The 27,965-nt window shown below is 43.2% G+C and overlaps 2 protein-coding genes across 2 annotated transcripts in view; both read right to left on the minus strand.

Moving 5' to 3' along the window:
* Ovgp1 (oviductal glycoprotein 1, 120kDa) overlaps positions 1 to 13,703 on the minus strand; it is a 30,883-nt gene extending 17,180 nt beyond the window's left edge. The window contains exons 1-9 of the mRNA XM_013024604.1: positions 13,679 to 13,703; positions 13,101 to 13,130; positions 12,077 to 12,281; positions 10,565 to 10,621; positions 8,719 to 8,884; positions 7,531 to 7,655; positions 6,768 to 6,876; positions 6,483 to 6,668; positions 3,793 to 3,909 (exon numbers count right to left, since the gene is read on the minus strand). Coding sequence (XP_012880058.1) covers positions 3,793 to 3,909; positions 6,483 to 6,668; positions 6,768 to 6,876; positions 7,531 to 7,655; positions 8,719 to 8,884; positions 10,565 to 10,621; positions 12,077 to 12,281; positions 13,101 to 13,130; positions 13,679 to 13,703 — 1,020 coding nt within the window. The remainder of the gene's footprint in view (positions 1 to 3,792; positions 3,910 to 6,482; positions 6,669 to 6,767; positions 6,877 to 7,530; positions 7,656 to 8,718; positions 8,885 to 10,564; positions 10,622 to 12,076; positions 12,282 to 13,100; positions 13,131 to 13,678) is intronic.
* Positions 13,704 to 20,648: 6,945 nt separating this feature from the next.
* The window catches only part of Wdr77 (WD repeat domain 77), a 17,560-nt gene continuing 10,243 nt past the window's right edge, over positions 20,649 to 27,965 (minus strand). The window contains exons 2-10 of the mRNA XM_013024710.1: positions 27,540 to 27,725; positions 25,780 to 25,921; positions 25,475 to 25,524; positions 24,092 to 24,162; positions 23,911 to 23,965; positions 23,444 to 23,515; positions 22,861 to 22,969; positions 22,345 to 22,413; positions 20,649 to 21,721 (exon numbers count right to left, since the gene is read on the minus strand). Of these exons, the coding sequence (XP_012880164.1) occupies positions 21,562 to 21,721; positions 22,345 to 22,413; positions 22,861 to 22,969; positions 23,444 to 23,515; positions 23,911 to 23,965; positions 24,092 to 24,162; positions 25,475 to 25,524; positions 25,780 to 25,921; positions 27,540 to 27,725 (914 nt within the window). The 3' untranslated portion in view covers positions 20,649 to 21,561. The remainder of the gene's footprint in view (positions 21,722 to 22,344; positions 22,414 to 22,860; positions 22,970 to 23,443; positions 23,516 to 23,910; positions 23,966 to 24,091; positions 24,163 to 25,474; positions 25,525 to 25,779; positions 25,922 to 27,539; positions 27,726 to 27,965) is intronic.

Consider the following 27,965-nt stretch of genomic DNA (forward strand, 5'->3'; position numbering starts at 1 on the left):
GCTAATGTTAACTATTATCCTTCTGGGTCCTCCATGTGGTTGTAGCTATTATTACGGTGAACTATAGGTATCACTTTATTATTTAAAAATCACTTGGGGGTGGGGAGATGGAAAGGGATGGGAAGCGGAAACAAAGGAGGAGGCAATAATGCTTGATAAGAAAAGTACTCATTACCTTACCCATGTAATTGTAACCCCTCTGTATGGTATTTTCACAATAAAAAATAAAATAAAACAAAAATCACTTCCACATATCTGTGTCACAGTGATGCTTAAAAGTAGAGAAGACTGGGACTGGGAATGTGGCTTAGTGGTAGAGTGCTTGCCTAGCATTCATGAAGCCCTGGGTTCAATACCTCAGAACCAATAAACAGAAAAAGCCAGAAGTGGCACTGTGGCTCAAATGGTAGAGTGCTAGCCTGGAGCAAAAGAAGTTCAGGGACAGTGCCCAGGCCCTGAGTTCAAGCCCCAAAACTGGCAAAACAAAAAGTAGAGCAGATTATTGCATACCCTTTTCACAGATGAGAATAGAAAGGTTTTCTTCCATGAATTTTAAACCTAGCTATAACTAAATGGCAGAGTATAGGGTCAATTGTTACTCAAGTCTAAGATCTATTGTTATTCTGCCAGAACTCTTTGTTCAAGCTGATAGGAAAACACACTTCATCATATTCAAATAGCTGCGTGACTTGCTGATGTCATCTTCTCCTTTGTGGGGTTGATTTTCCCCAGGTCTAAAATAAATGGAAGGGGAAAAACAATTATTGTTATGTGGGGGAAAACATACAACAGAGGGACCCATCAGCTGCACTGAACATTGATGAAAATGAATTAAGCAACTCAAGGGCAGCGATGGGAGGGAAGGAATGAGAGGGATAGAGGGAACAGCTGACACTAAGCAAAAAGAAAGGAACAGCTATATGGTCAAAGTTCATAGAACTAACAAACGTAATAGATCACAATAAGGACAATTTGCCTCATCAAGGTTAGAATGTGTTTGTGACTTTAACTAAGTGTCACTATCTCACAATACTATGGAATTTGTGAAATTTATGTAATCACTTAATCACAAATTTTTTTAAAAGTTCTGAGAGCTTATTCTGCTTACAAGTTAGCAAGTCAACCTGCCAGATTTAGTCTTTGTGTGTTAGTACTGGGGCTTGAATTCAGGGTCTCAAGCTCTGGGTCAGCTTTTTCCACTTACCCTGGTGCTCTACCATTTGAGCCACACCTCCAGCTCTGGATAAGAGGCTCTCTGATTTATTTGCTCAGCCCAGCTTTGAACTGTGATCCTTAGCTTCTTGAATGAATAGGATTATAGGTGTAAGTCACCAAGGCCAGCAACCTTCCAGTTGTGTGTGTGTGTGTGTGTGTGTGTGTGTGTGTGTACATCCTCACTATACCTCTGGAACAGAGAACAGGTCATTTATAGAAAAAAAAAGCAGCCAAAATAGCACCTTGAGCTAGGTCCTGGGCCTCAACTCACTAAAGGTCAGAATGAAGGACTTAGGTCCACCTTCTTGTGCAGTAGGATTTGTACCATAGAAGAAACTTTAAATTATGAGAGTTGAAGTCTATGTGGAATGGCTGAAATATCTGAGTCCTCCTTCCAGAGACAGAAATAGCATGCATATTCGGTGCTGTTTACAAGGAAACCCTGAGCAGGAGATGAGTACAACGCTTGAATGTAGACAAATAACTCTGAGAAAAAGGAGAAGGCACCTCTCCATTTTCAGTTTAATTTTTTTAGTTTCCTTTTGCCCAGAGTGCACATTCTGGGCAAAAATAGTAAGATATGCAGAGATGATTATGTCTCAGCAATGACCTCCAGGGTTTCTTTAGCATTGGTAATCTGACAAAATCCCTTCATCAGAGTGGGTAAAGATAGCCATAATATTCTGTGGGGTGTGTGTGTGTGTGTGTAAATAGAACTTATGAAAACTAGGTAACTTGAAGGGATAGATAGAGTTAGGAGAGATAAGGGAGGATGATGAATGATGGAAGGGGTAACATTAATCAAGATACATTGTATTCATAAATAGACATGTTGAATTGAAACTCATTTGTACGACTACATAAAGATGATTTTCAAAAACTAAGCCAGGCCCTGGTGGCTCCTGCCTGTTATCCTATTCAGGAGAATGAGATCTGAGTATCAAGGTTATCTTATCTCTAATTAACCAACAAAAAAAGCCAGAAGTGAAGTGTGGCTCAAATGGTAAGTCACTAGCCTCCAGTAAGAAAGCTAAGGGACAGTTGGGCACTGGTAGCCCACACCTGTAATCCTAGCTACTCAGGAAGCTGAGATCTGAGGGTCGAAGTTCAAAGCCAGCCCAGGCAGGAAGGTCTGTGAGACTCTTATCTCCAGTTAACCACAGAAAACCAGAAGTGGTGCTGTGGCTTAAGGGGTAGAGCACTAGCCTTGAGCTGAAGAGCTGAGGGATCGTGCCCAGGCCCAGAGTGCAAGCCCCACAACCAACAAAAAAGAAAAAAATGGAAGAAATTTAAAAAAAAGAAAGAACGAAAGCTAGCTAAGGGCAGTGTCCATGCCCTGAGTTCAAGCCCCAGTACTGATACAATAATAATAATAATAATAATATCTTTTCATCATCCCCACACTGGGTTCCATGTTGTTCTGAAAGGTACAACAATGTCCCTCACTGCAAGTTCCCTCTCTGCTGCTGGTCCCAAGACCTCCCCCAACACGTGGGGACAAGCCCCCTGTGGATCATATATTTAAGTCCATCCAATTTTCTGTTTCTGTCAAGCTGTTGATCTTTTCTATCTTCCTTTCCCAAATCAGAGTGAGGTCCTAAGAGATGGAAGCAATGCTTTCTACCCAGCAGAAATTATTTATGCACAGTGGAAGACACACTGAATCTTCATGAGGGCTTCCCTACCTCTTGTTTAACCCTTAATTGCCCTCTCAAAAGACAGAACAGCAGAACTCTGCCATTACTACAGCACCTACAGTAGAACTATGAATCATTTCCTATAAACCCTAATATCCAGGCAGTTGTCAAATACTGACAACTTCTCATACATAATCTCTTCTTCCAACCTCCTAATCTAGATCCATTATATCTCATGCCTGGAGTCTTATGTGTCACTCCAAATAACAAACTATTACAGCAAATTTATATATGAAGATATGCTAAAAAATCATTCCCAGACTCTCAGACCTACTGAATGTTCAGAAGTAGACCCAAGAATTCCTACTTTATCAAGTCTCTGAGGCTCATCAAAGCACAGGCAAAGACCAGGCATGCCTTTAATCCCAGTATTCAAGAGGTAGAGCCAGGAGAATCGGGAGTTTAAAGCCAGTCTGGGCTACATGATGAGTTCCAGGCCAGCATAGGCTAGATAGTGAGACTCTGTCTAAAAAGAGAGAGAGAAAGGAAGGAAGGAAGGAAGGAGAGAGAGAGAGAGAATGAGAAAGAAAGAAAGAAAGATAGATAGAAAGAAAGAAAGAAGGAAGGAAAAAAGAAAGAAAGCCAAGCACTGGGGGCTCATGCCTATAAACCTAGCTAGTCAGGAGACTGAGTGGTTTAAAGCCAGCCCAGGCAGGAAAGTCTGTGAAACTCTCATCTCCAATTAACCAGCAAAAAAACCAAAGGGGTGGAAGAGTGGTTCACATGATAGAGCATCAACCTTGAGCAGAATAAAATGAAGGGACAGCACTCAATTCAAGACAGGATCATGAAATGCACGCACAGGCACTATGCACTCCTGGGGGATCCTGCAGAAGCCAGTGGGAATCGTATCCTGAAGTGAGAAATCTCTGGGTCTCACCTTATAACTGAAGCTGGTGGCATTATCATAGCCAACCCACTCCTTCCCTTGGCAGGCATACGGAACATACTGATAGTCAATCCAGTACTTCTTTGCATTCTGAAGAAAGGAGCAAACCTGCCAGAAACACCAGAGGTGAGTTCCATGAAGTGCCATAACAAGGAGCACCAGGAGACATAGCTGCCCCTTGTTCCAGAATATAGCATCTAGGAAGTCCTCACCAGGGCATGAGAAGAAGATAGATCACACTGGGCACTGGTGGCTCAGACCTGTAATCCTAGCTACTCAGGAGGCTGAGATCTGAGGATCCTGGTTTGAAGCCAGCTCAGTCAGGAAAGTCTGTGAGAATCTTTTTTTGGGGGTGGGGGAAGGTCGGTCGTGGGGCCTGAACTCTGGGCCTGGACGCTGTCCCTCAGCTCTTCAGCTCAAGGCTAGCACTCTACCACTTGAGTCACAGCGCCACTTCTGGCTTTTTTTCTTTTTGCTTATGTGGTGCTGGGGAATCGAACCCAGGGCCTCATGCATGCAAGGCAAGCGCTCTACCACCGAGCCACCTTCTCAGCCCCTGTGAGAATCTTTTAACTCCAGTTAACTAGCAAAATACTGAAAGTGGAGCTGTGGATTGAATGGTTAAATGGCAGCCTTGAGCAAAAAGCCAAGTGAGAGTACAAAGCTCTGAATTCAAGCCCTAGTACCAGTCAGTACACATATCCATACACACACACACACATGCACACACACACACAAAGGTAGATCAAATAGGGAGTGGAGTGGGAAAGCTGGTCACACAGGAATTCTTCACTATTCTGACTAAATTCCTTCTATTGCATGGTCCTTTCTCTAGTGTCCATGGTAGAATAAAAGAGTAAGATGCCAGGTGCCAGAGGCTCAGGCCTATAATCCTAGCTCAAAGCTTTGAGCACATTGGGCTGGGAAGGTGGCTCAGTGGTAGAGCACTTGCCTTGCATGCTTGATGCCCTGGGTTCGATTCCTCAGCACCACATAAGCAAAAAGAAAAAAGCCAGAAGTGGCACTGTGGCTCAAGTGGTAGAGCGCTAGCCTTAAGCTGAAGAGCTGAGGGACAGCGTCCAGGCCCAGAGTTCAGGCCCCACGACCGGACCCAAAAAAAAAAGTTTTGAGCACAAAGAGGCTCAGGGACAGTGCCCAGCTCCTGTATTGAAGCCCCAGGACCAGCAAAATAAAAAAAAAGTTATGCCCATGTGGTATCCTTCAAAAACATTTTAACTATGCCAACTCTCACAACCACACCTCAGTGGATTCATAGGAAAAGATCTCCTAATAGCCAGCACAGAGCAGAGCTTGCAGAGACACTTGGCAGCTCCACTTCTGCTGAAGCAAAGGTTTCATTTGTTTCTTTTGTCAGTACTGGAGTTTGAACTCAGAGCCTTGTGCCTGCACTTAGTGCTCTTGCTCAAGGCTGATACTCTACCACTTGAGCCACACATCTGCTTCAACTTTTTAGTGGTTAATTGGAGATGAGACTCTCACTAATTTTCTGCCCTTGCTGACTGGCTTTGAATCTCAACCCTCATATCTGTTTCTTGAATAGCTAGGATTACAGGCATGAGCCACCAGTACCTGGTGCAGGAAGGTTTTAACTCTCCCTCTGGCACCCCTTAAACATCTTGTGCCTTTGTTCCTGCTGACCTGTACCTGCACATTCAGATTCTCTTGTGCTTCAAAATCTGCTCTGCATTCCCCTATTCTATGATATTTACCCTCTTCCTTACAGCCAGCCCTCCACATTGTCAACTCATACTCCTCATTCTCTTGTGGACTTGTCTATCTCCTCTACTTCATCCCAGAGAAAGCTTTGTTAAGAAGTGAAATAAGGCTGGAGCTGGAGTAGAGGGGAAAGAGCCTATATTAGAAGTTATCTTGCAATTGCTTCACAATAATTTAGTACTCAGGGCACTGTTAGCTACTTAGGAGGCTGAGATCTGAGGATCATGGTTCAAAGCCATCTGAGATAGAAAAGTTTGTGAGACTCTTATCCCTAATTAACCACCAAAAAACTGGAAGTGAAGGCTGTCTCAAGTGGTAGAATGCCAACTTAGAACAAAGAATCTAAGCAAAGAGCTTGAAGTCCTGAGTTCAAGCCCTGGTATTGGTGCATGCACACACATAGCCTTAGTAGTAAGAAAGCAAGGAATCAGAGCACAGATGCAGAAAGATTGGCCAAACGTTAAAGAGTTCACCTAGATAAGGGATATATGTTGTTACATATACTTTTTGCTTTTGTAAGTATTTGAATTATATTATATATATATGTATATAATATATGCATATACATACACATATCATATATATGTTATATATTATATAATATATATTATACAATTACTATTACATATAATTATATAAGTATATATAATATATGTTCTATATTACATATCTCATATATGATTTTTTAGGCCTTATAGTAAGTCAGGGTTTACCTACACAGTATTTAAGATCCTTCTGTGAAAATACCCAAGTCTCACATCTCTTACAAAAGATTCAAGTTCCACCAGAGAAATAGAAAATGTTTCAGGTCGTGAATTTCCTTTGTTGGATAAACCACCTCTTTGCTCTAGCTCCCATTCTACCATCCTCACTTGTCTTATATACTGTCCCAGCTAGGTCTGGAGGAAACCTTGCTGTTAGGCAGAGGTCTCAAATACCCTCACCTCATAATAAGCCAGAAACCCAGCTTGCTTGGTATACTTCCCTGAAGCCCCTGGTCCCACAGCTGCAGCATGCAACCCATTCTGAGAAGCTCTGAGGAGGTGAAAGGTACGTCCATAGGTGGGGAGCCCCATGATGAGCTTCTCTGCGGGTGCACTAAGCTTTCGCCAGTATTTCATGGCATAGGCCTGTCGGGATAAAGAACACAGGCCATCCCTGTTACTAAGAGACAATACTTGGGCTCAGATATGGACATCCGGGCTGCTTGAGACCTTTCCTTTTCTTACCGAAGACTTGGGATCCCCAGGAAAAGAGAATAGGGGGCTATTGTGTCCAGTGAACTTTTCCCAGCTTCCATGTAAGTCATAAGACAAGACATTGATGAAATCTAGGAGTCTGTAAGAAATGGAAGAGAAGATATTTAGATTGGGCTAGCCAACCTTAACTTGTCAGGTAAGTTCACTGCAGTACTAACTAGCTATGTTGGTCACCTTGGCTACTCTGCTCTTTCTGCCTTGAGGTTTGCATGAGCTGTGCCCACCATGTTGACATAGAGAGCTGTGCATCTGGTTCTATGCATTCGGAGAGTATCTGCGTTGGTAGGCAGAAACTGGACATAAAAGCAAATACATCCAGGCTCACAAGTGTTCCCAAGGGTCTAAATAACTGCTGTGAGTAAAAAGAGTTCTGACTGATAGCAGTAAAAGAGTTGCTGTCTCTCTACCATTCCAGGAGCCACTGATAACACCTTCTAGAAAACTTCCTAGTGACCAAGTGTGACTGAGCATTCACCAAGTCAGGAGTGTGGGGCTTACTGTAATGATCTAATTTAATTGTGTGTGTGTATGTGTGTGTGCGCACGCATGCACGCGCAGGCCTTGTGTTTAAGCCCCCTGGTACATCCAGTAGTGCTGACTGTTCTATACATCAATGCTCCTCAGACCAGGGCTATGGCAAGCTCAGACACAGCACTTGAGATGCTCCATAGTTCTAGCTCAAGATGCCTCCGTCCCTTCCATGTCCTGTCCCGCCACAGCAGCATCTACTCACTGTCCCATACGATACACATCATAGGATGTTTGGACAATGTGTGGGACACCAGAGACAGCAGCAGAGAGCAGCAGCCTTGGGCGCTTGGTGACTTGTGATTCATTCTTGAAGGCAAACAGCAGCTCCTAGGAAGAAAGACACAGAGAAGCAGACAAATCAGTCAGGGAGAGAAAGCATTATCCCCTTGAGAAAGGTCTGAGAACAGAAAGGATGTAGGAGGAAGGCTATGACTGATGTGAAGCAATGCCTTGCCCATGTAGTACATTGTGATTCAAGAACCATTCCTGCTTCAAGATCTAAGTGCAAGAAGCCCTCAGACCTGCGTAAAGCTTTCTGAACAGCTAAAATGTCCTAAGATTTACTTTGTTAAATCTAAACAGCTAGCAAAATGTTTCAATATGTCTTTTAAGTTTTTGTTAGGAAATATTTTCTATTTTCTGGCACAGGCTGCCAAAGAGAATATAACCTGCCTTATTTATTGTAGATTAATTTTTTTTCAATTCAAAGAAAGACTAAGAATCCACAGGTTAACTCTTTTCAGTCACATTCACTAAATAAGGTGTAATTCAGAAAACTTAAGAGTTCATCGATGCACAGACCTTTGTAAAGAGAAAATTACAAGGAAAAAAGTACTGAAAGCAATGAGAAATTTGGAAGTGATAGTATTGAGGCAGCATTAAAATAATACAATATTGCACTGTTTGATTTGAAAATGGTCTGTCAAAACCAGAATTCCTGAACCAGTAATGAATCAGTAATATTAGCAGTTATTCAAGAAATAACTTTGCCTTGGCCATTTCATCTGTTTGATACAGAAGTATATCAAAGCTATATGTTAAAATATGGCGATCCAAAACAAAAAATGTGAGTTAGATGCAGGCCCTGCCTGTAGGCTGTGAGAAAGACTGACGTGGGTCAACAACAGTGATTTGATCAAGGAGAGCAAAGAAGTCTGGGTACACAGGATCCACGCTGAGAGCACTGGAGCAAGACCAAGATGGAGAAAAAGAATACACACCGGGAACTTGCTGAGCAAAGCAGTTTGCCCTATGATCTCTAGGAGAAAGGAGTAAGAGAATCTTCTATTTCCTCTCTCCTGCCCTTGGCCTTATGTCCTTCTACCATGAGACCAGACACAATAAACAGTAGAACCATTCCTGGATTCTGGAGCTTCCCAACTAGTCTTACCTCTATTAAGGAGAGAAAAGTCCACCGGTCATGCATGGGGCTGCCTCGTAGTCCAGGGTACAAGAAGAAAAGGTCAAGACCATCAAAGTCATGTGTCCTCAGGAGGGATATAACTGAAGCAATAAACTTGCCACGATTGGCTGGGGTAGATAACATCACAGTGAACCTGTGGAGATACTAGGGGTAAGACAAAGAGGGCAGAGTATAACCTCTTCCTTGTTCTAGTCAAGGAAACCATGCAGGGCATTCAACCTCTCTCTGCTGGCACCTCATCAGAACGATTCTTACCACCTGTCCTAGCCATGGTGTTCTTTCCCTCCCTGCCTGGACTGGGAAAAGGAAGGTGAGCCAAAGCCAACAACTTCAGAAAGATCTACAGACTAATCAGGATCTGGGCTGACACCAGAAGCCAGGGCTCTGATAAGAACTTCCTGTCCCTGGCTCTTTTGTTTGCTTGTCTGGTTTTCTTTTCAATCTTAATTTCTTTTCATTTTCATAGTGAAGACACTTTGGGAAGAATTCTAACTAGTTGGAGTTGAACATGAAGTTACTCAGGACTAGCCCTTTGGACACTGTTTAGCAAATGACCAGACTCAGAGATAGAAGATCATGGGTTCCATTTGTTGGCTACTTTCAACAAGGCTGACTCTGAGAAACCTGACAAGTTTCTAATACTTTGTTTTTGTTTTGTTGGGGGGGTCCAGTTGGGGGGCCTGAACTCTGGACCTGGGTGCTGTCCCTCAGCTCTTCAGCTCAAGGCTAGCGCTCTACCACTTGAGCCACAGCGCCACTTCCGGCTTTTTTTTCTTTTTGCTTATGTGGTGCTGGGGAATCGAACCCAGGGCCTCATGCATGCAAGGCAAGTGCTCTACCACTGAGCCACCTTCCCAGCCCTGTTTCTAATACTTGTGACTCTTGCTTTTCCTACCATTTTGGAATATAACCACTCTGTAGGATGCTCCTGGGCAGACATGAAATTGGTGCACAGCCCTAAGCTATGCAAAGGTCCACAGGAGAAAAGGTGAAGACTAGGGGCTGAGATGGCTTCAGTTGCCATCTCCCCAAAGTGAGAACACATGCAGTTCTCTGCTCCAAGAATAGCCAGTGGAGGAAAGATTTCTCCAGCGTGTATGAAGACAGTTTGTCAGGTCCACTTTTCCTCAGGGAAGGAAAATGCTACCAAGAGTGGCTATTGAGGTGGGAAAGTTTCCATGTACCCATGCACCACCAAGACCAGCACTTGATCTGCTGCTTCTTTCCCTCCACCAAGGTTGGGAACACTGATGCTAACAAAGTGAGGAAATAACAGTCCTGTGAAATGTTGGATTTATTCTTTTTTGTTTTCTTACAAAGGCTCATTTGTGCATATCTTATTTGATCTCTCAGTCCTCCCCATTCTTACCACCCATGAGGACTTCCTTGTTTCAATTCAGAAAGACTGAGAATCCACAGGTTAACTCTTTTCAGTCACATTACCTAAATAAGGTGTAGTTCAGAAAACTTAAGAGTTCATCGATGCACAGACCTTTGTAAAGAGAAAATTACAAGGAAAAAAAGTACTGAAAGCAATGAGAAATTTGGAAGTGATAGTATTGAGGCAGCATTAAAATAATACAGTATTTCACTTGTTTGATTTGAAAATGGTCTTTCAAAACCAGAATTCCTGAACTCTCCTGTGACTCTCCAGGGAAGGAGTTCTTAAAATCCAGGGCCAGTGTAGGACTTGAGGAACAGCCGGCATGAGCTTTGCTATGTTCATGACCAAGCTGGCTTGCTGCTCTACCATCCTCACTTCTAGCCGGCCCTACTCATCTCTTCCAGAGAAAAAAGTGACAGCCAACCTCACCTTGATGTGCCAAAGTTCCACCCTCCAACAGACAGCAGTGTTTTCAGCTCCGTGTTCCTAGAATGGAGGAGAAAGGCTGGGTAGGCAGGCCTTTCTTTCAGTGGACAATGGCAGTCAGCATTCTCTGTTTTACACGGTAAAAGACAAATGGGAAATGGAGAATGGGAGATGGGAGGGGAAAAAGGGGGAAAGGACTTGGGCACTGGTGGCTCATTACACAGGAGGCCAAGTTCTGAGGATCAAGCTTTGAGGCCACCCGGGCAGAGAAGTCTGTGAGAGTCTTATCACCAATTAACTAGCATAAGGCTGGAAGTGGAGGTAGGGCTCAAGTGGTAGAGGGCTAACCTTGAGCAAAAAAAGCTAAGCAAGAACTTAAGGTCCTGAGCTTAAGCCACAACACTAACACAAAAATAAGAAAAAAGGTGGGTGGGAGCAGGTAGGAAGGAGAGAAAAAAGAAAGGAAAAGGGGGAGCAAGAACAAGACCAATAGCCAACACAGCTCCATAACACCAAGACTGTACAAAATTCACCAAATACCTCACATTCCCTCCTGCTTCTCCAAATTGTGTGTGTGTGTGTGTGCACACATACACACATGAGCATGCTGGCCCTGGGGTCCTCAACTTAGGGCCTGGGAGCTTGTCCCTTAGCTCTTTTGCTCAACGCAGGCATTCTACCACTTGAGACACAGCTCCATTTTCAGTTTTGTGCTGGTTAATTGGAGGATAGAATCTCACAGACTTTCTTGCTGTGTTCAAACCATAATCTTCAGATCTGAGCCTCACGAGTAGCCAGGGTAACAGGCATAAGCCATCAGTATCTGGCTGAAATCCTTCTCTTCACTCAACAAATATTTATTGAGCAATAACTGAACCACTGACTGGTTTGGATGCTTGGACGATAGCAGGGAACATCATGAACAAACTCCCAGTGCTCAGGGAACTCGAAGTACAGTGCTATGGGATTTCCCCCCTGCCATCTATAGTCATTCATGTAGCCCTAAATCTTCAGGTGAACAGGAAAAGAACCAGGAGTTCCAGCAGGGAATACTTAGCATATAATTACTAAGCACAACTCTATGCAAACATTGGCCTCCCCACTGGGTATACTGAAGCATAGGACACACTGTTACTCTCCTTGAGGAGCTTGAGCTTGGAGGCTCCAAGTGCTAAATGTACTTAAAAATCATTTGTGATGTTCAAGTACTCTTAGAATCACTTTAACAGCATTTTAACTTTAATATCTGAGATTGTCACATGTAGGGTATCAAAGGGTGAGTCTATCAGACAACGAGGAAGGAGATGACATCCCTAGAGAAATCAGGAAAAAAGGAACTTGAGGGGTTTGTCAACATGGAGTTTTAAGAATTGGGCAAGGTTGGGAGTCCCATGTGAGAGGAGGTTAGGATTGGAAGAATCAGAGAAAAGTTTAAAAGTAACAAGAGAAATAGGCTTGACACCCTTAAATCTGTAAAATTTTGAAAATTCAATCCCCCCTCTAATATCTACACACCTCCCCTTCAGTTGGTTGAACTCTGGGTAGAGAATCGTCTCATCCTGGAGATTACTGGCAACAATTCGGTTGTTGTCCATTGAAGCAAAGGCAAAAATCAGATGGGTGCAGAGAAAGGGATCTAGATCATGGGGCAAGAAGGAGGCAGGCCCTGGTCGACTATGTGCCCAGTTGGTGAAATAACACACCAGTTTGTAGGCAGCACCTGATAAGGGAGAACACACATTAGTTAGCAGACATCCAAGAATTAGAAAGGTGCTAGGCAACAGTGGGTCAAATCTGTAATCCTAGCTTCTCAGGAGGCTGAAACCTGAGGATCCTGGTTCAAAGCCAGCCAAGGCAGAAAAGCTTGTGAGACTCTTATCTCCAAATAACCAGCAGAAGACCAAAAGGGAGGTATGGGTCAAGGGGGTAGAGCACTAGCTTTGAGCAAACAAGCTAAGGTTCGGTGCCCAGGACAGGAACAACAACAACAAAACATAAAAGAGTGGGGAGACAGTATAGGAGAGCTCAGATTCTGAAAGCAATGCAGCAGCTCATGCAACTCTCCCAATCAAACACAAACACACACACACACACACACAGTATAGGAGAGCTCAGATTCTGAAAGCAATGCAGCAGCTCATGCAACTCTCCCAATCAAACACAAACACACACACACACACACACAGAGCAACTCATAGCAGCCTAAAAGGCCACTGATATGGCCTCCTCCACCCTTCCTCACACCCACCTCCACCTGAAGTCTCATCCTTTCCTCCCTGATTAGGTCCCAGGAAAAAAAAAAGAATGCCTTATGCGTTCTGGTCACCATGGATCCCAAGTTCAGATCCCAAGTCTGGATGCCATCATACAGAGTCGGTGATACAGACAGCAGATAACCTACTGGCCTCCAGGGGACTGCACTGGGTCAATAATTCCAGCCAGAGGAGCTAGAGTGAGGCAGGGCTGCAAGGAATGCTCTGTGGAGGACTTACTAGCCAGAGTTATCCTGCTGCTGAAGGAGAGAAGATGATTTTCTTACCATTGTGGTGATTCAGCAGAAGAACCAGCCCTATGGAAAACAGAAGAAGGAATCACACACAGATTCATATACACACCAAGTATTTTGTCCCTGCATGCCTTCTGGTTAGTGAGTGCCCCGCCAGAGAAGCAGTGCCCAGATGCAGATGCACAGATGGAAGCACACACTATCCATCCATTTCCTCTCCTCCAAAGTGAAGTCCAGAGAGCCAGATCAAAGATCATTTTCTAATAACATTTTCTCTGTATAAACTCTGTGTATCTCTGTGTGTTCCTTGCACAGGGATCATAATGGTTAATGTCCCAGCAAAAGTTCTCTTAATATAATTGAGAATTAATAGGTACTGATATCTTGGCTGTTTCCTCAGCAATTCTGATTTGATTGACCCAAGATGGAATTCAGACATTAAAATGTTCAACCAAGTTGGAGAGCTGCTACTCTGCATTTTCTTTCCTGGATGCCCCTTAATCCTTCACTGTGTCTCATCCCTTCTCCAGCCTCCTGAGTCCCAGCAGTGATGCTAAACTCATGAAGCCTGGTATCTGCTGGACTAACATCGCTGGAACTGCCACACTCACCAACCCAAAGAAACAGCTTCCCCATCTCTGTGGTCTGACAGCTGTGAGGCAAGAGCCTCTTTAAGGAGTTGACCCATGTAGAGCATTGGCACAGCCCAGTTACACACACACAAACACACACACACACCTCAATGATTCACAGGAGTCACAGTGACCCCAGAACCATCTGTCCTCCCTCCTCCAGAATAGTAGTAACTCTGAGATCCAACAAAGCCACAGCCCTGGATTCCCACTGGCAGACTGGATTCCCACTGGCAGACCGTGAATGGCCTTGTATTTCTCTGCTCTGCCTAGTTCTCAGTCCCCCTTCTTGGTTCTCAGTCCCTCATGATTGGATTGGAGGAGAGGGTGAGAAATATTATATGGTAGCAGTAAATTTATTGTTATAAGATCATAGGTTGGCAAGCAGTATAATAGAAAGTTGGAAAGCATCTGCTTTGCCTTCAGGCTTTGAGTCCAAGGTTTAAAACTCTGTTACCATCTAGAAGTGTAAAAATCCCATACAACTTGCTCAGCCTTTGAGAGCTTCAGCTTCTTCATATAACATAGAGGTAACAGCTCCTAATTACTTCAGACAATTTTAAAGGAATTAAAGAGATGATTTATGAAAAAAGTTGTTGATCCAGTAAGCTTACTCACTCCTGTAATCCTAGCAACTCAGGAGGTTGAGATCTGAGGATCACGGTTCAAAGCCAGACTGGGCAGAAAAGTCTGAAACTTTTATCTCCAATTAGAAACCAAAAAGCCAAATGTGGAGTTGTGGTTCAAGTGGTAGAACACCATCCTTTAGCACAAACACCAAGGGACAAGTCCCAGGCTCTGATTTTGAGCCTCAGTACTTAGTTCAGCCAGGCACTGGTGGTTCATGCCTGTAATCTTAGCTACTCAGGAGGCTGAGACTTGAGAATCAGCATTCGAAGCCATGCTGGGCAGAAAAGCCCATGGGACTCTTATCTCCAATAAAATATTTAGAAAAATCTAGACATGGTACTGTGGTTCAAGTGGTAGAGCACTAGCCTTAAGTGAAAGAAGCTCAGGGCCAGAACCCAGGCCCTACGTTTCAGGGCCTGGACTGTCAAAAAAAAAATCTTACATGTAAGAGTACAATTAGAGCTGTTTTTAGGAATTTCAAAAGGGATGTCCAATGAAGCAGGTCTCTCAAACTCAGATGCTGACACTCCAAGGCAGCTCCTATAAACAGGTAACATAGATATGAAAAAATAGTGCCCTTGCTACTTTATTAGAGAAATAATCATTCAAGCTCAATGATATTTATCAGCTGACATAAAGCTTCTGGTCAGGAGACAATAGAGGTAGGTGAGAGCTGCTGGTATTGCCCTGTGAGGAAATAGACTAATGCTGGAAGAACACTTTATTTCTCAAGAAAAAACAAAAACTTGACTTTTTATGAATCAGTTTTGAGCCAGTACATGAGCCAATGGTGAGAATGTGTCATGAATCTCTGGAATCTGTTGAATATAAGTTGGACATCTGAGAACCTATCTGTGTATGTGGCGTACATACAGCATATGTGTGTGTGTGTGGTGTGCGCACATATATGTATATTAGCGTAAAGGATAAACAAGTCTGTTCCACACTCCCCCTGTAGGTTATTAACCTGACTGAAGATAATTTAGCCTCCTGAGGCCACCACTGGCTCAGGCTTGGCAATGTGTTCCATTGCTTAGATGACCAATCTGTGCTTTCTGTTTCCCAGCTCCAACTCTGTGCACTAATTCTTGTTACTGTGCTTTGGTCCACACTTCCTGTGTCCTCAATCTTGCCAGTCTTTTACCTTACAACCCAAGGTTCTACTGGCTCTCTTTAAAGACTTCCTTAACAGCAAACACCTGCCTCTATTTACTTCTCAACCTCCATGACTGAGATCTTATGAGGTTTGTGTCCTTGCACTCACACTACCACCAGGGTACTAGCTGTCAATGCCGTACCCATCACAGAAGCTATGTTTGCCTGCCAGTCTTCATCTCTGGTACCTGCTCCCGAGTCAGTTCTCTGGGCTTCTACCTTATCACGGGGTTCCTGGCAACTCTCAGACCTGATCTCTCCATATCTGCAAAAGTGAATGATGATGCTGAGACTGCCAAGATGTAACAACAGGTGCCCAGAAATGTGCTCTGCTGCACTCAGGGCTGACCTGCTGAGGAGTTAGCAACAATGGCTGTGTGAATAGTAGATGATGAATAGTAATTTGTTGAATGTAGGGTATGTTCAAAATTAGTGTTGCAGGTCACTGCTCACAAACCTTTTGTGTTTTTGATGCCAAATCACAACCAATGCCTTTAGTTTTTACATAGCCATCTGCATACTCAGAAGGTACCACTCCTTAGTGCTTAGCCTATTCTCACAAAGTATAGCTTTCTCATATTTTTTTTTTTACCAGTTACCTAGATGCATGCAAGATTACAGACAAAGTGTCTGGCTTTGTTATTGTTGTTGCTTAGTCATGGGGCTTGAACTCAGGGCCTGGGCACTGTCCCTGAGCTTTTTTTTTTTCCCTCAAGGCTAGCACTCTACCACTTGAGCCCATAGCTCTACTTATGACAGAGTTCTCAGACTTTTCCTGTCCTACTGTATTTGAACTGTAATCCTCAGATCTCAGCTTATTGAATAGCTAGGATTACAGGTATGATGCACTGGTGCCTACTTTGAAGTATCTTATTTTTTAACAAAACATTTGACCAAATCTTTCATGATATTCATACAGATGAATTGGAAAAGATTGCTTACATGCAGATTGGGGTTAACTTGAAAGAGCCTTTTCTAGCCAGCTACTACATCTTTAAATGGAAGGTTTCCTAGTATTTGGTATAAACATTTTTCTTTTTTGCCAGTCCTGGGGCTTGAACTGAGGGCCTGGGCACTGTCCCTGAGCATTTTTGCTCAACGCTAGCACAGCATTGCTTCTGGATTTTTCTGTTTATGTGGTACTAAGTAATCAAACCCAGGGTTCATGCATGCTAGGCAAGCACTCTCCCAACAAGCCATATTCCCAGCCTGTGTGTAAAGGGTATTTTAATTTTTGCATGCTTGTACTGGAGCTTGACCTGGGCATCCTCCCTTAGCTTACTCTGCTCAAGGCTGGCACTCTTCCAATTGAGCCACACCTCCACTTCCAGCTCTTTGTTGGTTTTTTGGCAATCAGAGTCTCACAGACTTTTCTGTACCAGCTGAGCCAGTCCTCAGATCTCAGCCCCCTGAGTAGCTAGGATCACAGGTGTGAGTCACCAGCACCCAACAGGATTTTTAAAATATTTTCTATCTTATTTAATGCCTTTAGGTAATTAATATGTCCCAGAAAATGTCTTTCATATAAAGCCATGCTTTCATAGATTTTGTTTCTTATTATGACACAAGCTTGAGAGCATACCACTAAACTTTTAACACTAGACTTAAAATTTAAAGCTTTATTACAAAATGAGTGAAGGATTCATGGTTAGTTGTCTTCGCAGAAACAAGTGGTCTGCATTTATAATGAATAAACAGAGTAAATACACAACCAAGGAAGTGACACACTGGCTTCTATTTCTAAGCCCAGCCAGTGTCAGATGATTTTTATAACAGACCAGTTGTAGACTATAGAATGTGAAGGTGATTTAACTTGCAGAGATAAAAACCATTTTTTCAGCTGGACACCAGTGGTTCACACTGGTAAATTACTAAGGAGATAGAGATCTGAGGATTACAGTTTGAAGGCAGTCCAGGCAGAAAAGTCCCCGTGAGGTTCTTATCTCCAGTTAACCACTCAAAAACCAGAAGTGGAGCTGTGGCTCCAAGTGGTAGAGTGCTAGCCTTGAGCAAATGATCCATTCCTTACATACATATGCCAGGTGTCAAAAACGGTAAGAGCAAGGATTGTGTTGTCCTTACAACTTGAGAGTTTATTTCTCCTTCCCAAATACTCATTTATTCCTCATCCTGATTGATGACTCCTGTGATCATATAAAAATGTTTCTCTGGGTGCCGGTGGCTCATGCCGCCGGTACCATTCTAGCTACTCAGGAAGCTGAGATCTGAGGGTCGCGGTTCAAAGCCAGCCCAGGCAGAAAAGTCCGTGAGACTTATCTTCAATTAACTACCAGAAAACTGGAAGTGGCACTGTGGCTCAAGTGGTAGCATGCTAGCCTTGAGCTAAAAAGCTGAGGGACAGCACCCAGGCCTAGAGTTCAAGCCCCTCTTTCCCCCGCCCCAAGTCTCTAATAACCCATTTTTTTAATGAAAAATTTAGCAAAGAAATGTATATGGGGTCCAAGATTGGTGTACTTGCCCTGTTGACCTTTCCAAAAGTGTTTATTGTATAGGCCGATGTTCTTGAAATTGTAATTGGCTTGAGACTGAAACCAAGCTTGCTTCCCCTTTTCCAGAAAAAAATCTGTTTTTAGTGACTGTGTGACAGACTGGCAATAAGCAGCTCACTACAAATGGTGACGTGCAATATCACCTCAGCTTCTTCCAAGTGTTGATACTGTTTTGTTTTTGTAGGTAGTGATGCCTGAACTCTGGGCCGGGGGGGGGCACTGTCTCTCAGCAATTTAGCTCAAGGTTAGCACATTACCACTGGAGCCAAAGCACCACTTCTGGCTTTTTTTGCTTATGTGGTGCTGAGGAATTGAACCCAGGGCCTCATGCATCCAAGGCAAGCATTCTACTTCTGAGCCGCCTTTCCAGTCCCCAAATGTTGATTCTGATTCCATGCCTTAAAGCTTTTCAGAATGTACCAGAACTTTTCATGTGCTAAAAAGTTACATAACTACATTTTGGAACAAGTCTTTTTTCACGTTGTTTTTAGACTCAAAGTTAAGCCCAACTACTACTAAAGTATAAAGAAAATATAAAAGGTATTACTCATTTTGTCTAAATCTAATAACTTAAAAAAGTGAAAGCCCTTTACTTTCAGGTCTAGACATGTCAAACATATTTTTAAAATCAACTTTAAAGGGCTGTAAATTCAACACCTCTACTCCATCTCCTGTCCTTCCTAACACACTGTACAAGGAGACATGACTAGAGGTTCAAAGTAATGAATTTCGGAGTTTTAATGTTGCAGGATTATGAGGTAGGAGGTATACTGGTAGACTGTTAACTAAGGGACTAGTCTCCAGTTGTGATGTGAGGCACACAAGATGCATGGAGATTCAGCCCAATGACTGATGCCACCTGAAAGCTGATACAAACTTTGAGTATTCCATGTGGCTCCAAGCATTACTCAGAAGTGATCTCTCTTAGACTTGAGTGAAGCAGACATCAGCAGTGGAACAGTAGTTGAACAGGCTAATGGATTTCAAATACAAAGCTTGGAAATGAATGTACTAATGTTCAGACATCTGAACTAGTGAAATTAAATACAAGACATATTTTTAAACAAATTTTTTTTTTTACTGATCCATCATTAGTAAATCTGTGCTCACTTTATAGGCTAAAGACCTAGTTAATCACCCTGCAGTTTTACATTCCTGATCATTTTGATGTTGCCAGTTCTTATTTCTTTGCGCACTTCAAGGTGCACTCTCACCCAAAACTGTGCCAGTCAGTCCTGTACGTTTGATTAGCCTTACAGGACTGTCATTAATAGATGTGAGTTACTTTCATTCACAGACTGATCAAATGTCAATCATTTGGGTTAAAAGATATTCTTCAAAAAAACCTGTGCTAAAAAAAAAAAAAAAAAACAACCTGTGCTTTCCTTTTTTGGTATCATTTTAACCACCTTAGTGTCTTACCTAGTTCAGAGTTGTTTTTTGTTTTGTTTTCCTGTGCTATTCTCAAGCTTAGGAGAAAAGGGCTATGCAAACTTAAAATATCTACCTATCTCAGGTCCTCTTTCCTTTTTCTAAGTAACTACACCTTTTTTGGTGTCATTTTAACCACCTTAGTGTCTTACCTAGTTCAGAGTTGTTTTTTGTTTTGTTTTCCTGTGCTGTTCTCAAGCCTAGGAGAAAAGGGCTATATACCTACCTACCTATCTCAGGTCCTCTTTCCTTTTTCTAAGTGACTACAAAGCATAAACTTTCACTTCTGAGAAGCAGAACTTGAGCAATTCCTCTTACCCCTCTCCCTCCCTCCCATAAAGTTCTAGTTAAGAACAATGGGAGATGTCATTTCTATACACCTCCAACTCCAACTCTGGGAATCTGGACAACTAGATTTCCATGTTTTACTCAAGGGTAATTGTAAAGAGTTCATGACTTTCAAAGGGAACATGCAAACTACCGACAAATATTTTGCCCATTTTCTTTTAAACTGACTTCCTTTCATGTGCTATTTTTATCTAATCTGCAAAGCTTAAAAGTACATAAACAATTTTCTTTAGTTTTAATATAATCAGAAATTGACCCAAGACTTCTAGATCTGTGGGCATTGCACACAACTGAAGAACATGTTCATTTTCACAAGTTCTAACCCGAGGTCAACAGAAGCTACATCTAATATACACTGGAACATGGTAAATCATATAGGACTCTAGACATTCACACACTGTGAGACCAAGGACTCTTAAGAGAGGAACACAAAGGTGCACTGCTTATGTGCATCTGATCATATAAAATAATATGTATCAAAATGAAAATAAGGTTTTTTTCTTTGTTTTTTCTTTTTGTCGTTTGTTCATTTATGTCTTTGGGAGGGTACAGAAATGGAGGGATAAAGGGCGAACAAATGCAACAGTGGTACTCAGTAGACATTATGTTGAAAATTAATTGTACAACTTGTGGGTGGAGACAGGGGCAGAAACCTGGGACATTGCCCAAAAAGAAATGTACTCTTTACCTGACTTAGGTGACTGTAATCCTGCTGTGTATCACCTTTATAACAACAACAAAAAGTTCTAACCAGTTATTTGCAACTAGGAAGTATAAATACTATCCTATAAGATGAACACCCTGATGACTCACCCAAGTGTAACAGGTGATAACACAGAAGACTTCAATGGAAAAGATTCAATGGAAAAGAGATAGGCCATCAATGCCTGCTCTTTATTTCAGCAACCAGTGTCTCTATTTCTCTCCCTGATGTTGGATTTTAAACCCTTAGGAGCCCAAATACAGTATTCAGACTTCCATTACCCATAATGGGTCCCAGGGTCAGGAAGTAAAGCCCCAGGCTGCTATCAGAGACAATGTGACAGGTTTCTGTGTCAGTTTTCTAACTTCATCTCATCAACGCTGAACTTTTCTCTATTGAATCTAGCACAGAAAAAGTCTTCTCTCATATACAAGTTGCCAAAGAGCGGGAGACAAGTGAATTGTTCACAGGCTATACATGTATCATCTAAACTAGTCATTCAGCCAGAGAACTGATTTCTGATTTAGCTGAATAGTAGGTGTGTCCTCCTCTTCCTCAAAGTAGGTAGACTGGATATTTGTGAATGGAAGCATTCTCCATGTAATGCTGTATTAAGTTTTATTAAAAAAATAAAAGTTGTCCCATCTATGAATGGCACAGAGCTGCTTGCAAGAGCTGAAGGATGCCTACACATCCCATAACCTGCCCTGATGTGGCCAGTTTGCCACAGGGCTAGCTACATGAACAGCATAAAATTCCTCTACCAACATATTTTGGGGGTGGAGAGAGCACTGGGTGGGGAAGATGAGGATTTCTTTATTCCTTCTGCCCACACTAAAAACTGTAGACTTACATATGCACTTACACACACGTACTTATCCATTTTCAAGGAAGCTTTTCCTCCCTGTGAGGAGGATCCTAGAATCCAGCCTCCTGCAGGCTGAGAAACAGTACCTATGAACTGCAGAGATCTAGGGCCAACATCCTGTCCCAGGCTCCTGTGTGTTCTCATAAACTGACAGGCAGGTTAAAGGAGTGGGCGCTCACAGGTGGCTGTCTTGTTGTATGTGTGTATGAAATCTAATCTACTCAGCAACATTCTCGGATCCGGTGGCTGGGAGAGATTCTGTGGGCACAAGATGGTGGATGACTTGATGGTCCCAGCCCACTGTGGTAAGAAGGGAGTGATTGAGTGGGGACCAAGTAGCATCTCTCACGAAGTCTCTGTGGGCTCGGCTTCTAAACCTAAAAGAAAGAGGGCATGGTTTGGCATGGTAGAGACAACAAGAAAAAATATACCTGAAGAAAAAAGAGAATCTAACATCCAAAGCCCTGCTTATAATATGTTACACACATTTCACCAGGACAGCAATGTAGCTACCCACAGTATATGTTATCAATCTTGCAATCCTGTCTTTTACTGCCTAGATGGTAATATGTGGGTCAGAGTTAGACAGCTAATTATGGCAAATAAGCATGTATAACTGAGATCTTCCACCCAGTGCCTTTTGTCCAATAGGTTGCCTTTCATATCTGTGCTTCTCTATGAAGCACATATTAAGACTGGACCCCCAAAAAAAAAAAAAAAGACTGCCCCTTTGTGGGAGAGAGCTGGAATACTACGCAGAAATTTCACCTGCCACTCACATTCCTCTCTTCTCTATCAAAACCTCATGTAGATATAGCTCATCTACACCCACTTATTTGCAGTGCCCAGGTCCCTCAGTTAACAGAGAACTCTCAGAGACATAGCTCAGGTGTTAAAGAGCACTGATAAGCACCAGACCCTGGAGTCAATGCCCAGTACCATAAAAGAAAGAAAAGTCACTCCCCCTCCCTGATTCCTGATCATAGGACTTCAAACTTACACCGCAGACAGGCTGGAGTCCAGCACAGCAAGTGAGCAGTCTTCACTGAGGGAGGCCAGGAAAGGAACACTAGAAAAGGGCAGAGAAGGATGTAAAAGGTTAAAGCCCACTGTAAACTGATCCAGAGAAGGGGGCCCGCTAGTCACTTTAGGTTAAGGTCTGGCTACCAGCACAAAGATCTAAGGACAAATGAGGGAAATGGAACAAAGAAAAGGTTCACAGCAATAATTCAGACAACCTGAACACACTCCATCCCAGCCTTCTATCCAATTTAGCAACAATAAAGATTCCTGGTGCTGAGTGTTGTTCAGAAATGAAGCCAAATTATAACCATTTTCAGAGAGCCCATACAACCTGTTTAAGGCCTCGTCTTAAGGAGTCAAATGATTCTCAAGACACCTCAACTAGAGACTGCTGGCTTTAAGGAATAATCTAATTACGGATGCTTCGCACACAGATGCTTCCCCTCGTTTTTCCCATCATCTCCACCAGGAGCCCGGTGACAAGGAACAGTACCTGTGTGGGGAGAACGCCAGCCGAGTGACACACTGGGAGTGTACAGCTGAGCTGAGGGCAGAGCTTGCATTCTTGCTGTCCACAAGGGAGACAGTCCCATTCTCATCACCTGCAGAAAAACAGAGAATATGTCACAATGGTTAAGAGCCTGGGTTTTAATGCCAGGCAGACCTCAACTGAAATTCCAGTGTGAGCTTGGACAAATTGACTATTCCAAGCATCACTTTCCACATTTGCAGAGTACGAGCAATAAATCATTAGGTGACTATGGAAACTAAAGAAATGGATGAAGTAACGGATTTTAAGCCACAAGCCATTACCATATGTACAGCTTTGTTATTGCTTAGTACCATACCTATACATGGTACAATAGAATTCCTTATGTGGCAAACATTTGCTCAATGACTTCTACCCATTCCCCAAATATCATCATGTTCTCCAAAGATATATTAAAACTAGCACAACTGACCTAGTGCCCAAGTAGGCGGACAAGACCAAGTAGCAAGAACATATGAACTATGGAGTTAGCTCTTTCTCCCTTATCCTCCCCTTCCTTACTGGCATGTAATTTGTCATGTCTTACCAAAGACAAAGACTTCACTTTGCTGAGGGTGCCAAGCTAGGGAGGTAGGAAGATAGCCAGAGGCATTGCAACCTGCCAAGGAGAGAAGGGAGGTTTGAAACATACACAAAAAGCAGTTCCTCTAAATCCCAGGAAGTCCTTCATTCAGTTTCCTAAACTCTACCAAAGCAGTAGCTTCCCATTACTGATATTAATCCACCAGCCTCCCGCCACTTATTGTTATAAGTTACAAGCACATTTCAAACATAAAAATGGTAATACTAGCCCTTCTGTGAAGCTTTATACACAGTAAATTGTCCAGCTCTTCCTCTTGGTACTCTTTGCACAGTATAGGTCTAGCAGAGCCTGAGTGTGAAAAGAGATCACAGCAACCAGGCACCTAAAAACTCTGCTTTGACTCAAGCCAAAGAAAGTCACTCCCAGGTGGATTCCTAGTACTACTCTCCCACACTGGCTTTCAGACTCACCCATCTGAGATGCTGGCTTGGGAGAGCGAGTATCCCAGAGTAAAATTCTATTGTCCTAGAAGAAGGAACAAGAAAAGGGTTCCAGTCCAAAGAAGCAACAAGCTACTAGCCAAATCTCTACAACAGAGATTTTGGCCTACTGAGGATGGAGGCATGCTAGAGAAAAGGGGCTACATCTCACCTCACTGCATGAAAGAAACACAGAATCCTTGTGGGGAGAGGCAGCAACACAGGTGACTTGCCCTGCATGAGCTGTAAAGGAGAGAAGTATTTCAGAGAAGAGACTGAGGATGCTATAAGTAAGCCTAGATAAAAAAAAAAAAAATCAAGAGGCAGGGGGTTAGGTCTCTTCTCATGACACTATAACACATTTTGCTACAAACAGATTATGGATTAGAACAATGTAAGAAAAAAGGTTGACAGTTGTAAAACCTAAAAAAAGCTTATTGAAAAAATAAACTGGTAAAGACAGAACAGTAGCAACTGGATGCTCAATAAGAATTATGAAAGAATTTGCAATTAAGGTTCCCCAAATGTGAGGCTGGGAAGGTGGCTCAGTGGCACAGCACTTGCCTTGCATACATGAGGCCCTGGGTTCGATTCCTCAGCACCACATAAGCAAAAAGAAAAAAGCCAGAAGTGGGGCTGTGGCTCAATGGTAGAGTGCTAGCCTTGAGCTGAAGAGCTGAGGGACAGCGCCCAGGCCCAGAGTTCAGGCCCCACCATGGGACCTAAAATAATAATAATAATAAAAGGTTCCCCAAATGCAGGAACTACATAATTCTAGAGCAGTTCTCATATAAGAACACACAAACTTCCAAGTTGTACATAAAGACTTTCTAGGGAGTTCTGAGAATTGAGAATGTTAAACAAATTAATTTCTCTAATAATTCTCTTTCAGCTAGAACTAGTGGCTTATGCCTGTAATCCTAGCTACTCAAGAAGCTGAGATTGGAGGACTAAGGTTTAAAGCCAGCTTGGGCAGAGAAATCTTGGAAGTCAACCAGGAAAAATCTGAAAGTAGAAGTGTGGCTTACATGAAAATGGAGACTTGTGGTACAGGTTGGACTAAGTTCAATCTTTCAAATGTCTCTGAGAGTTGGGCACCAGTGGGTGGCTCATGCCTGTAATCCAATCCTTAGTTACTCAGGAGGCTGAGATCTGAGGATCATGGTTCAAAGCCAGCCCAGGCACAACTGTGACACTCCTATCTCCAATAAACCACTAGAAAACTGGAAGTGGCGCTGTGGCTCAAGCAGTAGAGTGCTCACCTTGAGCTGAAGAACGCAAGGACAGCACCCAAGCCCAGTGTTCAAGCCCCATGACAAACAACAACAACAAAATGTCTCTAAGAATGTAGCTGAGGAGGTATATAAGGCCATCAATAAAAACTGAGGAAAAGACAAGGGGTAGCTATTGGAACCTAACAGTAGTATGCCAAATAAAACAAAATTCCTAGGCAGGGAAATGTGGAGCTGCTGCTTCTACAGGCAAGCAAAGTTAAAGGGCTGAACAGGGAGAAAAAAACAGCTAAGGCCAGGACCAAAAAAGAAAGACTACTCACCTCGGTATGAATTTAGTACCGTTTGCTGAGTGAGGTCCCAAATCTTGATGCTAAGAAGCAAAAAGAAACAAGAAACAAAACATAAAAATGTTTTGTTCCAAGAAGAATTTCCTATAACCAACCCCTCCCATGTCTTTGCCTCCTAAATTCCTGTGATGGTCTATTAATAATGGATTGTTAAATATCCCATAATTATTAGTAAACAGCTAGGTACTTATATTGAGCTCAAAATATTAATAAGGTTGATGAGAGTAAAGACACCCCCAGGAAGCCTAGAGACAGGAGCCATGAGAGCAAGGACCCACCAGAAGTCTTTGCTACCACTGACGGCTTGTGTGCCAGAGCTCAGGACACTGACGGAAGACACAATGTCATCATGCTCATACTTGCAGAACTTGCTGACAATAAGTGTCTCATTCTCATCCAGCTCCCACAATTCAACAGCACCTGTTGGGAAAATAAAACTCAGATTATATCAAGATAGGAATTCATTCATAGGCCTTAAGTAGCCACTGTCATTAAACAAAGTTATTCCAACAACATCACAGTCCATATCAGTAGAGGATTTAGCTAACTCCCAAGCCATTTGGTTTTGTTTTTTTTATTTTGGGGGTTTTGGGATGTGGGCTTAAACTCCCTTTTTGGGCACTGTCCCTGAGCTTTCTTGCTTAAGGCTAGCAATCTATTACTTGAGCCACAGTCCCACTTCTGGCTTTTTCTCTGTAGTTTATTGGAGATAAGATTCTCACAGACTGTTCTGCCCAGGCTGGCTTCAAATGGTGATCCTCAGATCTCAGTCTCCCGAGTAGCTAGGATTATAGGCATGAGCCACCAGCACCTGGCACCATTTGGTTTTACACTGCCTTACTGTTTCCAATTAACAGTTCAGACAAGTTTGCAGGTCTGAGAGCTCCTAGAAAAAGGTAAAACTTATTACTCTGCTTCCTGTGTGAAAACACTACAACCTCAGTTCCTGGGGAAAGAATGAAATCTACAGCAATCTAGTAATGTTAACAGATCCCAGTGGTTTAGTCACTTAGATGCTGAAATACTTCAACAAATGTTTTTCAAAATCATCTTTAAATTACCTTTAAGTAGTTGTAAAACAGATGTCAGTTCAACACGTTTTGCAAAGTCTTAGCATGCAAATGTTACAGACTCAATCTTTAATATTCTACTTTTCAACTTCCATGCACTGGTAACTTTGAAATGATGATTCTTTTTTAAAAAATGCCAAACCTGCCCGGCCCTGGTGGCTCATGCCTATAATCCAAGCTACTCAGGAGGCTCAGATCTGAGAATCACCAGCTGGGGCAGGAAAGTCTCCAATAAACCACTCACAAAACCGGAAGTTGCACCGTGGCTCAAGTGGTAGAGCGCACTAGCCTTGAGCTAGTGCTGAGGGCCAGCACCCAAGCCCAGAGTTCAAGCCCCAGGACCAACCAAAAAAAAAAAAAAAGCAAACCTACTTTGCTTAGCTTGACACTCAAATATATTTAACCCCAGCACTTGTGGCTCACACCTGTAATCCTAGGTACTCAGGAGGCTGAGACCTGAGGATCATGGTTTGAAGCTAGCCTGGGCAGGAAAGTCCTCCACATTCATGTCTCCAATTAAACACCCCCCTCCCTCCATAAAACCGGAAGTGGGCTGTGGTTCAAGTTGGTACAGTGCTAACCTTGAACACAAAAGCTCAGGGACAGCATCCAGGACCTGAGTTCAAACCCCAGAACTGGCACATGGACATGCACACACGTGTGCGCATACACATACACACACACACACTTTAAGAAAATGGGACAAATAGGAAGACATTACAATCTGGCTTTGGTATAACCTTTAAAAATCAAGATTATTACTTGGCTTGGGCTGCACAAGTTAGGAGGAAGACAATCTATTTTTAAATGTGTAACTGATTTTTTTTTCTACAAATATAGAACCTTGGAATGATATGTTCTACCTACTCTAGAGTTCGAGTTTATCACTAAATGGGGGCATTCAAAGATTGAACCCAACCTATCTCCATTCCACCAGAATCGGAAAAGTGAGAGGGAAAGGGACTCACCTGAATCCGAAGCCACCAAGATACCTTTGTCCCCGACCCAGGTGAGGTCAGCCACTCCAGCCTCCGTCTGAACGCCGGCGGAGCAGAAGCCTTCGTTAGGGGCGGCACACGGGTCCTTGAAAAGCCAAAGGGAGCCGGCCCAGCAGCGGCCGCTCAGGCTGGAGGCCCCCAGCAGAAGCGCCCCGTCTACGGAGTGGGAAGGCACAAGCTGTCAGAACGCGCGGGGGGGGGGGGGGGGAGGGAGGCCCCGCCCGTCTCCATGGAGACCGGCCCCGCGGCGCACGCGGGCCCGCCGGGATCTCCACTCCGAGGAACGTGGGCAGGGTCAGGGGCGGGACGGGTCAGGGGGCCACGCGAAGCCGGGGGGTCGGTCCGGGAAGAGGCGCCCCGGGGTCGGGGCGAGGTCGTGTCCAGGCCCGGGGGGGG

The sequence above is a fragment of the Dipodomys ordii genome, unplaced genomic scaffold, assembly GCF_000151885.1.
Source record: "Dipodomys ordii isolate 6190 unplaced genomic scaffold, Dord_2.0 Scaffold78, whole genome shotgun sequence".
Taxonomy (NCBI): Eukaryota; Metazoa; Chordata; class Mammalia; order Rodentia; family Heteromyidae; genus Dipodomys; species Dipodomys ordii.